Below are 16,463 nucleotides of genomic sequence, written 5' to 3' on the forward strand. Positions count from 1 at the left end.
TTGCATTTAATGCGATGTATGGGGATGAATTGTTAATAAAACTACACCGGAATTTTGGCTTTATCGATTATGTCTATTGAAATATGCGTATCATGATTACCCATGATAATGAGTATCTGCTTTTCCTGGGTAGGTTTAGTATAAGATATTATGTGTTTCAAAAATTGCAGAAAAAGCTTTGCTCTCGACTATCCTGAAGGATTTGCTGCCCCAATGCATCCGGGTGGACCTGAAATACAAATAATGGTGGGAGAGTTTGACCTGCTGCATTTAAGCAAGCTATCATTTTAACATTCCTCTTCTTCAACAATTCCTCTTTCTGCGGAGGTTAAACTCCCAAGTTGTTTAATGGTTTTAGGCGCTAATATTTTAGATAGTTTGTATACACTGTAAAATCTAAAATTTCATCCAATCCAAGTCATATATATGTTCAGGGCAAAATTTGTCTTCATAACATTAGAGTAATTATTAAAGAATTGCTCAATGTTGTTTTTATTAAAACTAATAGCTCTAGCTAAACTTGTTGCCTTCTTTTTCCTTAGAGATAATGCTGGCAATAGCCTTCTATATTGAACTAGCCATCCTCGGCCTGCAATTGGCTTGTCTTGCCACGAGTCTGGTATTTTTTTACCCTAGACTGTGACATAATTAAATACCAATTTTTTAGTTCGGATTTTAGTAAGACGCAAATGAAGATAGGCAGCTTGTAACGATAAGACTACCAAAGAGAATTGAAGTACTATTGTAAAAATAATACCTCAATCAACCATGGGAGCTTATCGTCTATACCTTGCCTAGCTCAGTATCTCGAGTTCGTCCTGTCTTAAACTAGGGATTGAACCTGAGTTCTCAGTTGATAACAAATAAGACAAATTTTAACCAAACATATTTATTTAAAAGAATTAAAAAACAATAATTAACCCTGCCAAAGCTTAACAGTTAATAAGTGCTACTTATTGCTTCGATGGGCTGCTTGTGTGTTCTAGCTGTTAGGTCCTCCAATTAGAAGTTGTGGCTTCTGGAGAGCTGCAGTCACATGTGGCTGTATGTCCTGACTAAGTTGTAGTGTAGTATAGTTATAGTAAAATCCAATATGGCCAGTAAATAAATTCGATCTGGTCAATAAAAAGAAAGGTTTAACTTCCTTGCCATCTTACAAAATTACACTTAAACAAATAGAGCATGGCAAGGATAAAATGAAATATGATTGTTACTACTTAGTTAAATTCTGTTAAAGAGTCCTAATGCATATATCAGAAAAAAAATGTGCTTTCGAAAGAAAGTAAGGTTACAAATATTGGAAATGCGGTCAGAATTATAGAATGAATATCACAATGAAAGTACTTACCCCAAGAGAATTTGTAGACCATAAAAATGAGTCTTATAATAATTTTTGCCTTCTTTTATAAATTTCAAAAAGAGGCAAAAAATAATCCCACCACCTTAGAAAAGTTGTTTTGACAGAAAGTTGGAGACTAAATGAAGTTAGCACAGATGTCATAGGATGTTGCTATAGATATCATGAAACTAGCTTGTCTGTCAACACGGAACAGAATAGTCTGCCGGACAAAAAGAGAGGGCGAATATTTATTCTACGGGACAGAAAGAGAGAGAAAATAAAGACAGAGGAAGAAAAGAAAAAACATAGGGCGCCAACTACTTTTAAAATAAAAAATAGTAAAAATTCAACTGAAGATAAATTAATTAATAAATTAATAAACAAATTAAAATGAAATAATTATTTAAATATAAATTAATAGAGATGTGACGTTTATAACGTTACAAGCTTTTTCTAGATAATCAAACAGTTGCTTCTCTTCTGCAACACTAAATACTTCATGAAAACAGTAGTTTGGTGGCGAAACTACGATATCAATAATACTAGTAACCAAATTATGTTGCTTTTTTATATAATTTTGTAACTTGGACACTTATAGGACACTTGGACACAAATTACTTATATACCATTTCTTCGCCACACTACGTATAGATGCATTATTTGGCAAAACTTCATGTAATGCCTACTGCAATGACTCTTGTGGTACATGTTCCTGCTTTCTATCAATTTTACTACGAGGCACTGTAAAAAATTATTCTCGTTAGACAAATTATTTACACCGAAAAAGCTCGTGTACCTTTGGACACGTCCAGAGGTACAAGCAATGGTTTGTCCACAGTTCACAAGTACAAGCAGTGCAGATTTAAAGTTTTAGACGATCTATTTTAGGTTAATATCCAACTAAAAATATTATGCATAAATATTTTCTAAATTATTACTCTTTATTTTTATATCAAAAGTTTTGCAATAACTACGGCGATTGCCAAAATAAATGTTGGTAAATATTGCGAATAAACTACTTTTATCAATAAAAATCTTCAAAGCTAACTCTGAGCTTTAAAGACACAGTAGCAAATATGTTTTTTACACACTGTTGCCAACTCTACATAAAATATTATAGCTGACACTTTGTAGTTTCATACTGTTTGTAGTTTTTTAAATAAGTTGTGCAAAGGTATAAACGTCGAGAGATACACATCCTTCCCCTATGTCTGAATTGTCAATATGAATGAGTTAGATAAAATTAACTTATTAAAAGAATGTTTACCAAGCAACAAATGTTAACATCTAAAGACGAAGAAAGTGTCGGATGTGCTGTTACTTCCACAAATAACAGACTAGCAATGTATAGACTACCCAAGATGACCAGTATATTCACAGCAGAACTCTACGCTATACTTAAAGCTCTAGAGGTTCCAATGCAGGGTACCAAAAACTTAGCAATCTGCACAGATTCATTATCATCCATAAATTCGATTAGAAAAATCTACATATCAAATCCTTTAGTTAATGAGATCCACGAAAGATGTACAGCACTTGCTAAATCAAACACTTCGATTTCGATGATATGGAATCCTTCACATGTTGGTATTAAAGGAAATGAGAATGCTGACCACGCAGCAAATGAAGCACGTCGCTCTGACCTTACAGATGAAAAAGTCCAAATGTTTCAAGATATAATAATTGAAATTAAAAAGTTATCTACCTCAATGTGGCAAAATCAATGGAACAGGTGCACTACCCAACTAAAGTCCATCCAACCAAACATTTTAGGACCTAGAATTTTTACTACGGAAAGAAAATCGAAGACCATCATTAGAAGGTTTAGAATTGGATACACCCGGCTAACCCACGGATATTTGATGGTTCCCGAAAAACCTCCAAACTGCCAATATTGCAACTCCCGTCTAAGTGTACACCATATACTTGTGGAATGTAACCAGTACGCAGCAGCACGGATCAAACATAGTACCCACGGAAGTTTATGTGATATCTTAAAATCAAAAAACAATATGTCTAATGTGATATAGTTCCTTAAAAACTGTAAATTATATCACCTGTTGTAATTGTATCACCTATCTATATTTCAATTTTGTAATCAACCGCTAGTTTTTTATTTTCTTTTTTTTTAGATATCAATGTAACTTAATTTATTGTTTTCTGTAATACAGTTCCTCGTGTCAATGGCCACAGCAGCCGAGACATGTAATTTGAAATAAAAAAAAAAACAAATGTTAATGTTTTGTATTTTTGTAATAAATACACATTATTTGTGGCTTCTTCCCAACAAATATATTACACAGGCATTAAGATGTCACAAGAAAATAGCTTCAGAACAATGTTAAGAAACTTTTTATGTAGTTTGAATAGGTCATATTTTTGTTCTATTAAAGATATTCGATTCCTTTATATTTTTCTTTAACACATTGGCCAAACAATAAAATAATAAGTTAAATAATAAAATATTTGTTAGTACGATACATTTCTGGATCATTAATGTGATTACTAATTGTATAAAATCATAAATTCATATCGGATCTATATTGCTATTGGTAGTAATAGAATAGACGATATGAATAATAAAGGCGGTACTAATAGTATCATCCCACAAGAAGGACTGTACTATTACTTTAATTCGTTGGGGAACTGGTATTTTACTAATTGATTTTTAAGCATTTCTTTTTATTTCTAGATTTGATTTGACACAATTTGAAACAAAGTTACAACTTATGATTCACCAAGAATTTATTGGACGTGATTATTTAGAAGGTTTGGCCGGCATATTTTTTGTTTTTTGTAGTAGTTTAATTTATAATGTAATAAAGACAAGAGTAAGGCAATATTTTTAATTTTTACTATTACTTGTCATTTTTAGTTTTAATTAGTGAATTGTGAAGAATAGGTGATGAGTACCGATGTATACAAATACATTATTATATTAAAGTAATTTTGTTTTGTCTCTCTTATTTTCTCTGATCTCATTGTTAATGAATCTGTATTAGTGACTGTCTTTGTTCTTGATTTGTTTGCATTGATCACTAATATCCAGTATCTCGTTACTCCCCTTTTACCGGTTATTTTAACGATTCTACAATGAACATGAGGCTGTTTTTTATAGTTTCCTATTTTGTTATATTCTTATTTGCATTTATGCCTAATTTGACAAGACTTTTCTGTTGAGTTTTTATTTTTAACAATTTCTTTCAGTTTGTTTACTTCTAGTTTTGAAGTTATTTTATATTTTCTAATGTATTTAAGTGTAAGCGTAACATTAACAATTCGTGGATTAATGTGTGATACAACCTCTACTGATGGGTTTGTTTTCACCGATCTAATAGTATCGCTGGAGTTTGTCTGGAATGTTAAATAGATCCATAGCTTTGTAAAATGATTTAAAATCAATAAAAGGATGGAAAGTGTTAACAATAATCTCTTTGGTTGTTTTAAATATTTTATTTACCACAAAAATCTGCTCTTTTATCGATAGACCAGGTCAAAAACTGTTTGAAACTCTTTTGAGTCAAAAAGCTCCTTCAAATATGCGCTTAAACAACCATGTATGACTTAATATAATATACTTTATATGGAAAATGATTCCGGTTTGCCACTCGTTCGGGATTTGTTCCTAATTTACAATTCTGATTATTATTATCCATGTTTGCTCAGTGAAACTCATCGACTAGCCTCCAATTTTCAGTGCTGAACAAAGGCATCTCTCCACTGAGTCGGCTTTTGTTCCATCAGAATCCAATTTGTAGTCTTTTCTTTTCAGACACATTGGAATATTTGACCTAAAAATATCCTTCATATTTTCAAATACAGCCCAAGCTAGATTTATTCTTTTCTTCAGATTGTTTGATTTCTCAACTTATTATACTGATCTCATAGCCCAAATAGTTGGAGGAGTCCACTGGCTCGAGGTCCCTATCTTTAACTGAGATATTTTTTGTGTTTAAATTGTGTTTTTGAAAAAAATATTTAGACCCTCTCTTTCGCCTATTCAAAACTGTCCGCAATGAAAACGATGTCATCTGCAAACTTAACAATGTGTAAAAAATTTCCATCTAAATTGATGCCCTGCTCGTTCCAATCTATTATTTTACAGGCATATTCTAGCAACGTTGTAAACAATTTAGGAGGTTGTCTCCATACCGAACGCCTCTTTTATTATGAAATGTCTTAGTATCTTCAGTAAGTCTTACACAAGCTGTAGCATACTCTTAGATGTATTTGAAGGGGGAAATGGATCGGTGGTCTATTCTAAATTGGGTCATGAGCATGGAGAATTTCGCTTTGGTTGACCGGCTTTTACAATCAACGACTTGATAGTTTGTTTTATTAGTTATTGATCATTTAAAAAGGAACAATTTTAAAGTGCCCTTGAGTGCGAGATATTTGAGATTTCTGTAGATGAAAAGTATTTTATTGGAGGTGATTTTAATGGAAATGGTAGAGAAAGAGTAAATGACAAGTGGGAAGCCAACAGTATAGTGGTGATGCGAGCGGGAAAGGGAGTGCTAGAAAAATCTGGTAAATGGCCTCCTAGAGACAAAGAAACTTCGTGGTGGAACGATGAAGTGCAACAGAAGGATAGAGAAAAGAAAGAGCCTAAAAAGAACTATGATAGATCTAAAAGAGAGGAAAATAAGGATATGTACAAGGTAGCAAAGAGAGAAGCAAAGTGCGCCGTAGCTACTGCTAAGGAAAGATCGTCTGCATAGCTGTATAAAGAGTTGGAAACACCTAGGGGATGAAAAGCAAGGCACAAGTCATCAAACTACTTGACCCACGTGCGGCAGATTAAGAGTGAGGATGGAAGAGTGTTAAGAATCTATGTTTTAATAAAGCAAAGATGGTATTAATACTTTAGAAAGTTGCTAAATGAAAAACATCAGAGAAGAGACAGAGGAGGCGTGATCCCAAATGAGAATGTAATATCGGGGATAGCGAGAGATGAAGTTGTCGAGACGATAAATAGGATGAAGCATGGTGAGACAGTAGGACCTGATGGCATACCTGTGGAGGTTTAGAAGGATCCAAGAAAGGAAGGGGTTGATATTTTGTGGCTAATGATGAGTAGGATATATGATGGAGAAAGGATGCCCAATGTGTGGAGAGCGTGTGATCATATCATTGTATAAAGATAAATAGGACATTCAGGACTGTAAGAACTATACTAGAGGGATAAAGCTAATGTCGCACACAATGAAAATTTCGGAGAGAACTGTAGAGCGAAGTTTAAGGAGAAAGACATCGATACGAGAAGAACAGTTTGGGTTTATGCCAGGAAGGACGAAAACGGATGTCGTGTTTGCTTTGAGACAGTTGATAAAGAAATACGGTTAGAAGAAAAGAGAGCTATATTTGGTTTTTATAGATCTTAAGAAGGCATACGACAATTTCTAGACAAAAGCTATGGAGGTTTATAACGAGAAATGGGTTCCTGGGAAGTACATAAGGCTCGTGAAGGATATGTATGAGGGGGGGTATAGCAAAGTAAGGACTTGTGTCGGATTGACCGAAAGTTTTCCAGGGGCGGTTGGTTTGTATCAAGGTTCTCCACTGAGTCCCTATCTATTTGATCTTGTTATGGATGTATTGACAGGGAAAGTAAGGGAGGCGACTCCTTGGTTAATGCTCTTTGCTAATGATATCGTGTTAGTAGAGAAGAGCAAGGAAATGTTGGAAGGAAAGTTGAAGTGTTGAAGAAGGGCTATTGAAAAGGAAGGACATAAGGTTAGTAGGTCGAAAATGGATTATATGTAGTTGGAGGAAGGAGGAATGGTTGAGGGCATTGGGGAATTGCTTAGAGAAAAACTAGGATTAGTCAGAGAATTTAAATACCTTGGCATCTATATAACGGAGAATGAGACACTAAATCCAAAAATTGCCCACAGAATACAGGGTCTTTGGTTTAACTGAAAGCAACTACGCGGGGTACTTTGTGATCGAAAAATCGGGGAAGGGCTGAAAGTAAAGCTATACAAGAGTGTGATGAGAACTGCGTTGGTATACGGCGTAGAAGTGTGGCATATAAAGAAGATGAAGGTAGCTGAAATGAAAATGTTATGGCGGATGATGAGTAAGACTAGAACGAACAGTATTAGGAACGACTCGATTAAGGAAACAGTCACGGTAACTATAGTCTCAAAAAATATATAAGAACAAAGACTGCAATTTTTTGGTCATGTCGGACGTAGAGATGAAAACTATGTGGAATGAAGCTGGGATAGCGCTGTTATAAGTTGATAGAAGGAGAGGTGGAGAAAAACAGAGGAGAAGATGGAAGGACGGTGTAGCAGAGGACTTAAGAGAGAAAGGTTTAGGTGAAGAAGACCCATTGAACAGAAATAAGTGGCGCCCAGCGACCCATGAAAAGGCAAAAGTTGAGGAATAAAAAAGGAAGGCGAAAAGCAAAAGAAAGGAAAGAAGAAGTTTGTAATTGATCATTATAGGTTTAAATCCTGTTTGCTCAGAAGGTTGATAGAAGCCTAGTTTTGCTGTCAACGTATTAGTTATTATCTTCATAAACACCTTATAAATGTGAGATAACACGCTAATAGGCTAATATAGTTCTTCAGCTGCGTTATATCTCCCTTTTTGTAAATGACTACAGTGAGACTACCGTATCAATATTTAAAAGCTCCGTTGATATACCATCTCTTCGCGCGATTTTTTATTGTTTATAATATGCTTGATTTCAACCTGTAATTCCTACACTGAAGTGATCGAAGAAAGTATTGTAAGTAAAACGCATAAAATTAAAAAATATTTTACTCTCTCTATATAACAAATTTATGCAAACGCACTATAACTTATAAAACCAAATATATGATCTTTAATAATTAAACCTATTTCCATTTCGCAACTGAGAAGGAAATCCTGTAGGAGTTGCCGAACTTAGACTTGGTGAGTGTGGATATCCTCCCAAAGAACGACTTTGGGGCTCCAAGTTTTGGGACTGGCGATATCCGTTCAAATTAGGTTGAGGTGAGTAATTACTATTTTCTTGTAAATGCCTTGGGTGCTCAAGAGTATTGTTCTGACTGGGTCCAGTTTTAGCTCTGGGAATTTCAATACCGCTGGAAAATATAATATAAAAATAAGTTATAATTTGTGAAGAACATCATTGATTGTAATTAATTGTTCAATTTTTTAAGTGATAATAATTTTCTAATATAATTTATTATAATGAGTTCACTTAAAAACGTTCACAATACTAGAATCTAGAAAAATTGAACAATATATCTAGTGATGAAAGCTACATGTTAGATTAAAGGACAAAATAAAAATGGTTCGAACACCCGATAATATTGGAAAATCTGAGGAAAATTTCGGGAAAATATTGAAGGTATTTGTAATTTAACACGAAAAAAAAAAAAGAATTTAAATGGTCCATTAAAAAGTTACATTAAGATTACAATTTTGAGAGAACGCAATTTTTTTATGTGTGCAGAAGGTTAGTATAAGTTTAAGTCTGTGGAGTCCCCATCCTTGTTCCCCCGCCGCCATCTTCTGAAAAGAACGCTGTATCTCGTAAATTAGCAACCATACAGAACATTTTATAAAAAATTATTTGCAGCAAATTAAACTTTCTACAACTCTATTTCTATTTCTTTTTTTTTGTGAATTTTTTAAAATAAAAAAGTTATAAACTAAAAATTTTTGAACAAATTTTCTTTTGGACCTTATAACTTTTTTTCTTGTCATTTTACAATAAAAAGACACTTAAGCAATATTATAGAAGGATTTTATTGGAGTAATTTTCACTACAAATTTGTTTAATTTCAATAATTTTTCTGGGTTTTACAGCAGTCTAAAGTTGACCGGTTTTTTAAATACTCATAAAAATACGATAAAAACGAACAATTAGGCTTAGTTTTTCATTATATATTTTTTTAAATCCGTAAACTAATTTTTCGAAACCAAATTCAAAGGGATCTTCAGAACGGATATTCACAGACGCTCTGAACGTGAAAATAAATGTTTACTGTCTTGGTAGAAGCAACTCTAACATGGCTTCGTATGAACGCAAATAGCGACATCTGATAATAAATCCGTAAACTAATTTTTCGAAAGCAATACAGATTTCTGCTTTAATCTGTGCCTTTTAAGAATTGCAAGGCAAACATTTGCGTCCATATCATGTTAGAGTTGCTTCTACCAAAAAAGGAAAGATTTATTTTCACTTTCAGAACGTCTGTAAATAGCCGTTCTGAAGATCCCTTTTAGGGTGAAATACGTATAAGCGGATATACAGACGCACTATACGTGAAATCAAATCTTAACTGCCTTTTTCCATATATTTTTTTTTCATATAATTAATTATTTTGGTATTCATTCCTATGGTATTATTAGTTTATTATCGACCTTGTTCCCTACCATCTATGAGGGTGAGTCTGGAGGCACGTTTTTTTAAGAAGTATCCCCATTAGGTCTAGGCAAGATAATATTGAGCATAATTATACGGTTCAGGATCTAATTCAGTATCGAAGGTGACTGTTTGCGAAAGAACGGAAGTTAGAATTGGCATCATTGTGGGTAATTTATCTTCGAATTCTTCGAATTTTTCGATTAATTTTATTATTTCCATTATGTCACTGCAGGTTTCACCCGAACAATTGAGGCACACTGCAAAGCATTTGAGGCCTACTTATTGGCAACCACACATACTTTCACAGTTTGCCTTGCATATGCATAAAATTGATTTCAGGAGTTCGGGGGTGCTGGAGTTTTGAAAATTTTGATTGGTATTCAAATTTTTGCATGCTTTTTCCAGCCCCAATCTTCAGGATCGCGGTGTTTCCTGGTGATAGCTTTAATACTGTGGAAACGAGTTGCATCTTGTGTTGTCGAAAGCGATAATAAGTTAAATGTAATTTTGGTCACTGTCTTGGCGAATCATTTGTATCCCATGCTGTTAGATAATCATCATTATTTTCACTATATAACGAGACAAAAAACATTAGTCAACGACAGTGTTCAAAGATGGCTCAGCTTTCTCATTAAGAAATAATGTTCCGGTAGCTAACTCAGGATGTTTACGAATTTCGTTTACTTAAAAGCCGACACCCCCACTTACACTTTAAACCTTATTCTGGCTTACTGGCAGTAGCGTAACTACTTGTCAGTAACGATTGTAATACACTCGCGATCATAAAATCCGGGTCATCTTGAAAATCACTGATATTTCATTTTTAACGAGCTTTATCGTAAATAATAATAACACAAATACAAACTAATGCATGTTTCTGATAATTGTTGCGGTTTCCTTTGTAACAAAGAATTCCAATAGTGCCGATTTCGCGGTAAAGTGCACACTTTGCAAAATAAACGCTACCTGTAACTGCCGCTTGTTTTAAATGTCTCATTTGTGCTTCGACTTTCTGTTCAAATGCAATGGACAAACGTTTATTATTGCCACCATTAGTGTTTATTAGTGCCATTATTAGTGTTTATTTTTTGCCAAAAATGCCTTTGACTGTTGTTGAAACGGCACAAATTGTTGCACTTGTGGAAGACGGTCACACTCAACAGCAGGTCGCAAGAACTGTTGGCGTAAGCCTTTCTACGGTTCAACGAGTGCTTCAACGCTTTCAGTAGGCAAGTTTGCTAACCAGACGACTTGGCTCTTGACGAAGAAGAACGACCACGCCACTAGATGACCGTTACCTTGTGTTTCAAGCTTTACGAAACCGGACCTCAATTGCGGTTATGCATCAAAATCATCTAGAGGAAGTACGAAATCGCAATTTTAGTGTTGCAATAGTCAGAAGAAGACTTCGTTCTTCTTGACTATCTTCTCGGGTAATGGCTAGAGGACCGCCACTTCGCCGGGTGCCTCGAGTTGCCCGACTAGCTTTTGCTCGACAATACGCGCATTGGGGAATTAACGATTGAAGCAAGTGTTATTCTCAGATGAATCCCGTTTCTGCCTAACTGGATCCGATGGACGTGTAAGAGTTTGGAGGAGAACCGGTGAAAGATTTTCACAAGCTTGCATTACTCCAAGAATGCCATTTGGTAGAGGCTTGGTCATGGCTTGGGGAGGTGTATCTTTCGACTTCCACACAGAATTACCCTTCATCAAAAATGGGTCCCTAACTACACGAAGGTACATTACGGAGATTCCGGAAGAACATGGTATGCCCAACCTGGCAGGGCTTGGATAAAACGCCGTTTTTATGCAGGACAACGTGCGACCGCACGTTGCCAGGATCAGTATGTAATACTTGGACGAGGTTAGAATTACGAGGGTACCCTGGCCAGCTAGATCTCCGGACCTGAATCCCTTTGAACATCTCTGGGACGATTTGAAAAAAACGTATTCAAACCCATACACCTTCTCCTAACAACACATAGGAGCTTAAGGATCTGTTAGTGAGAGAGTGGAATAACATACTACAACATGTAATACGGAGAAAAATTGAGAGTATGCCCCGTCGTCTGCAAGAGGTTATTAGAGCAAGGGGAGGCAATACACGATATTAGTCATTGAAATTTCACTGATTTTTTACCACGTTCTGTATTTTCCATTTTTTTTTCGTATGTCTGTTTTAGCAACAATTTGATTTGTTTTCTGTTTTTTCAATAAAAACAATAAAAAACCATTTTTTTTCTTTTAAAACAAACATTGATGACAAATAAAAAATACATTAGCCAAAAAAAGGTTATTGCTGCGCCAGAGGCAAAAATATTTAAGAAACTTGAAATTTTCAAAATGACCCGGATTTTATGATCGCGAGTGTATATAGATGTAATTGTTTGTTTCTTGTGTCTGTATTTGCAAAGTGACTGGTGATTTGGATAATGTCTGCCATCATGGAAAATAAAAAGTGTAGATCAAATGTACTTTAGAAGATATCAGACGGCAAACTTCACAAGCAACAGGTAAAAATATTATGTAGTTTATTTATAATGAAACGTAGTTTTAAATATATTGAATATGTTTACATTAAGTTTTTTTTTTAATTTTTCTGTGTATATAAAACCAGCTTACTAAAAAATGTACAAAAAGATAATAATGGACCTGGTCAAATGCCTTCTTAAGGTCCACGAAACATAGATATTCCGGTTTGTTGTATTCTAATGATCTCTCTTGCACTTGCCTCATTATAAATATAGCGTCGGTGCATGATCTTCCCGACCTAAACACTGCCTGGGGTGATTGCGGGGTGGATTGAGTAGTTCTGCAGACCACAGCCGGTCCCAAGTCCAGATAAAATGTGGAGAGTGATTTTCAAGGTTAGCAACATACCAATCGTAAAAACAAATACTGCTCAAAGCAACAATTTTGTAAAATAAAAAAAAAGAAACTCTTGGTATCTGTCATTACAATAAATCTACTGACTTTTAGCACAATAATCAAATTCATGAAATATCAAGATAATTTCGTTTTCGTTAATCATGCGTAAAAATAGTGTTGGAAATGCTAATGACATGTAATTCCTAACTCAGTTTTCGAAATGATATTATTTTTAAACAAATGCAAATATTTTTTTCGGTGTTTACAATATTTGGAAATTGTATGAAAAGCTTTAATTGCTGTCAAAGAGACAGAAAAAATCGTAATAAATGCAAATATGTAAATAAATATAAAATGGTTTTGTATTTTTTTATGTTGTTTCTTATACTACCATTAAAAGAATTTTCAAGGAGAGTAAAGCGTCAATGAAAACAACTGGAAAAGTGACATTTTCCAGTCCAAAAAAAAAACTTCGTTAAGAAATTAACAATTACGAATCTGCCTAAATATCAAATTAGGGACATTCGCTGAATAATATATGATTTCCATCAAACAGAAAAGTGTCGTGTTACTGTTAAACGGTTAGATATTAAAATTATGGAAGAGTTAGATATCCATATGTCAGAAACTTCATTAAAAAGAGTCCTTAAAAAAATGCAATTTGGAGAAAAACACAAAATAATCGTAAAATTTTGTCGGAAAAAATAGAAATAAGAACTTTAAGAGTAAAATATTTGAGACAGATAAAATATTTTAGAAGGTAAAATAGACCAATCGTTTGTTTAGATAAAACATATATACACAGCGGACATACTTCCTAGAAAAATTGGACAGACGATTCCACAAAAGGTTTATGTTCTGTTATTTCTAATGGCCAAAGGCTTGTAATAGTTCACGCTGGAGGAGAAATAGGTTTTATTAAAAATAGTTTGTTGATATTCAAATCAGGGACCACATCTGGAGATTATCATTCCGAAATGAATTAGGTAAATTACGAGAAATGGCTAAGTGAGAAGTTAATACTAATACCCAACATACCACCTAATTCAGTAATAGTTTGTGAAAATGCTAGCTATCACAATGTACAGATAAATCGAGCGCCTAATTCCAATTGCTTGGAGAATGAAATGATTAAATGGTTGATACAACACAATATACCTTTTACCCCAACGAGTTGAAAACCAGAATTATATGAACTCACTAAATTTCATAATTACCGATATGTAATACACGCATTCGATGAGTTGTGCCGAGAATGGCCACATCAGTTTACTGTTACCCCCGTATTCCTCCTCCTCCTCAGTCCTAATCCCTTTTGGAATGTGGTGACACCATCAGGCCTTTACAGTTTTTCACGATTTCCCCCCATCCTTCTCTGTCCTGGGCTAGTTGTTCGGCTTCACGTAACCCTTGGTTAATCAATATTTTTGTTTGATCTGCCCAACCGCTTGGAGATCTTCTCCTAGGTCTCTTTCCTTCAACTCTACCCTCGACTATCAGTTTTTTCATCGTAGCTGTTCTTCTAGCAATGTGTCCAAAATACTGCAAATATCTCTGTCGTATTTGTTTAAGAAATCTATCCTTTACTTTACGTTGTTCTAATATCGATATGTTAGTGCGATGATCAATCAAGGATATTCTTAACATACGGCGGTATATCCACATTTCAAAAGCGTCTAGTTTATTTTTATCCGCTTTCTTTAAGGTCCACGTTTCGGATGCATATGTGGCTATGGGAAAAATGAGTGCTTACCAGCCTTAGTTTTGTGTGTATTGTTATGCTAGAGTTTTTCTAAATTGTTACCAATTTCATCATAGCTGTTCTAGCAATAGTCAACCTTCTACGTATCTCTCTGTCACACCCTCTGTCGTTTTTATTAGGGACCCCAAGTATATGAAACTATTTACTACTTCAAAGCCCCCAATTTCTTTAATGTGTTGAAGATTATTCCGAGCTCTGTCTACTATCATGATCTTTATCTTACTCCTATTTAGCTTTAGTACATATGTTTTGCTTTTCTCCTCCAGACATCTCATTATGTCTTCCATTTCTTCTTGATATGCCGCGATTATTAAAGTGTCATCAGCATATCTCAAGTTACTGATTTTTTGACCTTCTACTGATATTCCACCCTTCCATCCATCTAGTACCTTTCGCATAATGTGTTCGCTGTAGATATTAAACAGAGTGGGCGAGATTATGCATCCCTGCCTGACACCTGCCTCTATTCTGAAATGATCGGAATGGGTGTTGTTTATTTTTACTGTGCACTTATTATTTTCATATAGACTTCTAATTAGTTGAATTAAGTGGTGGGGTATTCCCATTTACCCCTTATTACCCAGACTTAAACCCACTCGAATTAATTTTGGCAACGGTTAAGATTATTTTTTACTGTATGGCTGGTAATCCCTAAAGTACCCCCTTCGACATGCTTGGCAATGTTCACCCAAATTCCTCTTCTGCGCTTCGGCTACACCGCCCACACAAACACGTCATCTACTGATCCCTAGCTCCTTAGTAGTCCACTACTTCTCCACACAAAACGTCATTCATCACGTTTCATCACATCACCACTACTCCTGAAAAAAAAAGAGGAGTACTCCTTCCTTGAAGAAGCGTAAAGCTTAAACAAGGTAAAAACTCTGGTTCCAACGGTTAAGAATAATGTCAGTCAAAGGAATGGTACGTGTAAACTTGACGACGTAAGAAAATTAGCACAAGAATTTAATAAAATCGGTATTGAAGTATTTAAAAATCGGTGCAATCATATTATGAAGACAGAAGATGAATATTTTGAAAGAGAAATACAAACTGATCTATATTCGGAAATTAATCCTAGCGTCATTAATCTTGCGGACTATTCGAATGACAGTGACTGTGAGTCTTCTTCTGATGAAGACATATGAATATTATGAATGTAATGTCCTTGAAAATGTAATTTCGGTATTTTTTTATAAAAATATCACACAACAGCCGAGCTACTTTTTTTGTTAAGTTACAAAATATTCTTTTTTCCAAATGAATGATTAAGAAAAGTAGGGTTTAAGTTAAGCTAAAAAATAAAAGTATTATATTAATTTTGGTTGAAAATATATAACCTGAAAATAATGATAGAGCAGTCAGTACCCATTTATTTCATGTCTCAAAATATGCGCGCCACTAGTAGAAACCCTCAATTCAGAAGAGTGATATCATAGTTTAAACGCGGAATATCCTCAAATTTAAATGTACACAGCGGCCCTCGAAAACTGCCTGTTTTCTCGATTGCAATTTGCGTTTCCTCATAAGAAATTACAGAATATATAAAGTAGTATATTTATTTGTGCTTCTCTATAGAAAAACTGACCAGGAGTTGCCTTACAGTGTAGCCAATTCTTGTTCACAAGTAGTAATTATGGTCATACAAAACCTGTATTCTTCCACGCAGCGATTATTACCGTCATAAAAATACCAAAAAACATGATTTTTTCAATAGTAAAAATTTAGCACAAAATTGTAATAAAATAAATTTTATTTATATGTTCCGTTTCGTTACGTATTTAAATTTATAAAATAAAAATCGATATTTTAAAACATTATTTTTCAATCGTTTGGCAATGTTGGAATTAGCGAGGGAACTCGGTTTTACAATTCGGATCCAGACATGCAGTAAAACTAGTTTTTATTATTTTTTGCCGAAGAAATGAACGAAGAAAACATTGGTGTTTCTATGGGTAAATAGTGCATGTGTTTTTGTGAGTATATTTTATGTGATAAGTTTGTAAACTTATTGTGGTCTTAATCAGGACCATGCACGAAATGAACTTTCGATACGTAAAACGCAACAGAAAAATTAATTACTATTTAAATGGGAATAAGCCACAATTAAAGGTTAA

General features: G+C 34.4%; 1 protein-coding gene across 1 annotated transcript in view; it reads right to left on the minus strand.

The window, feature by feature from the left end:
* Positions 1–8,099: 8,099 nt before the first annotated feature.
* The window catches only part of LOC140449961 (uncharacterized), a 28,738-nt gene continuing 20,374 nt past the window's right edge, over positions 8,100–16,463 (minus strand). Inside the window, exon 6 of the mRNA XM_072543378.1 lies at positions 8,100–8,421. Coding sequence (XP_072399479.1) covers positions 8,178–8,421 — 244 coding nt within the window. The 3' untranslated portion in view covers positions 8,100–8,177. The remainder of the gene's footprint in view (positions 8,422–16,463) is intronic.

The sequence above is a fragment of the Diabrotica undecimpunctata genome, chromosome 9, assembly GCF_040954645.1.
Source record: "Diabrotica undecimpunctata isolate CICGRU chromosome 9, icDiaUnde3, whole genome shotgun sequence".
NCBI classification, from domain to species: domain Eukaryota; kingdom Metazoa; phylum Arthropoda; class Insecta; order Coleoptera; family Chrysomelidae; genus Diabrotica; species Diabrotica undecimpunctata.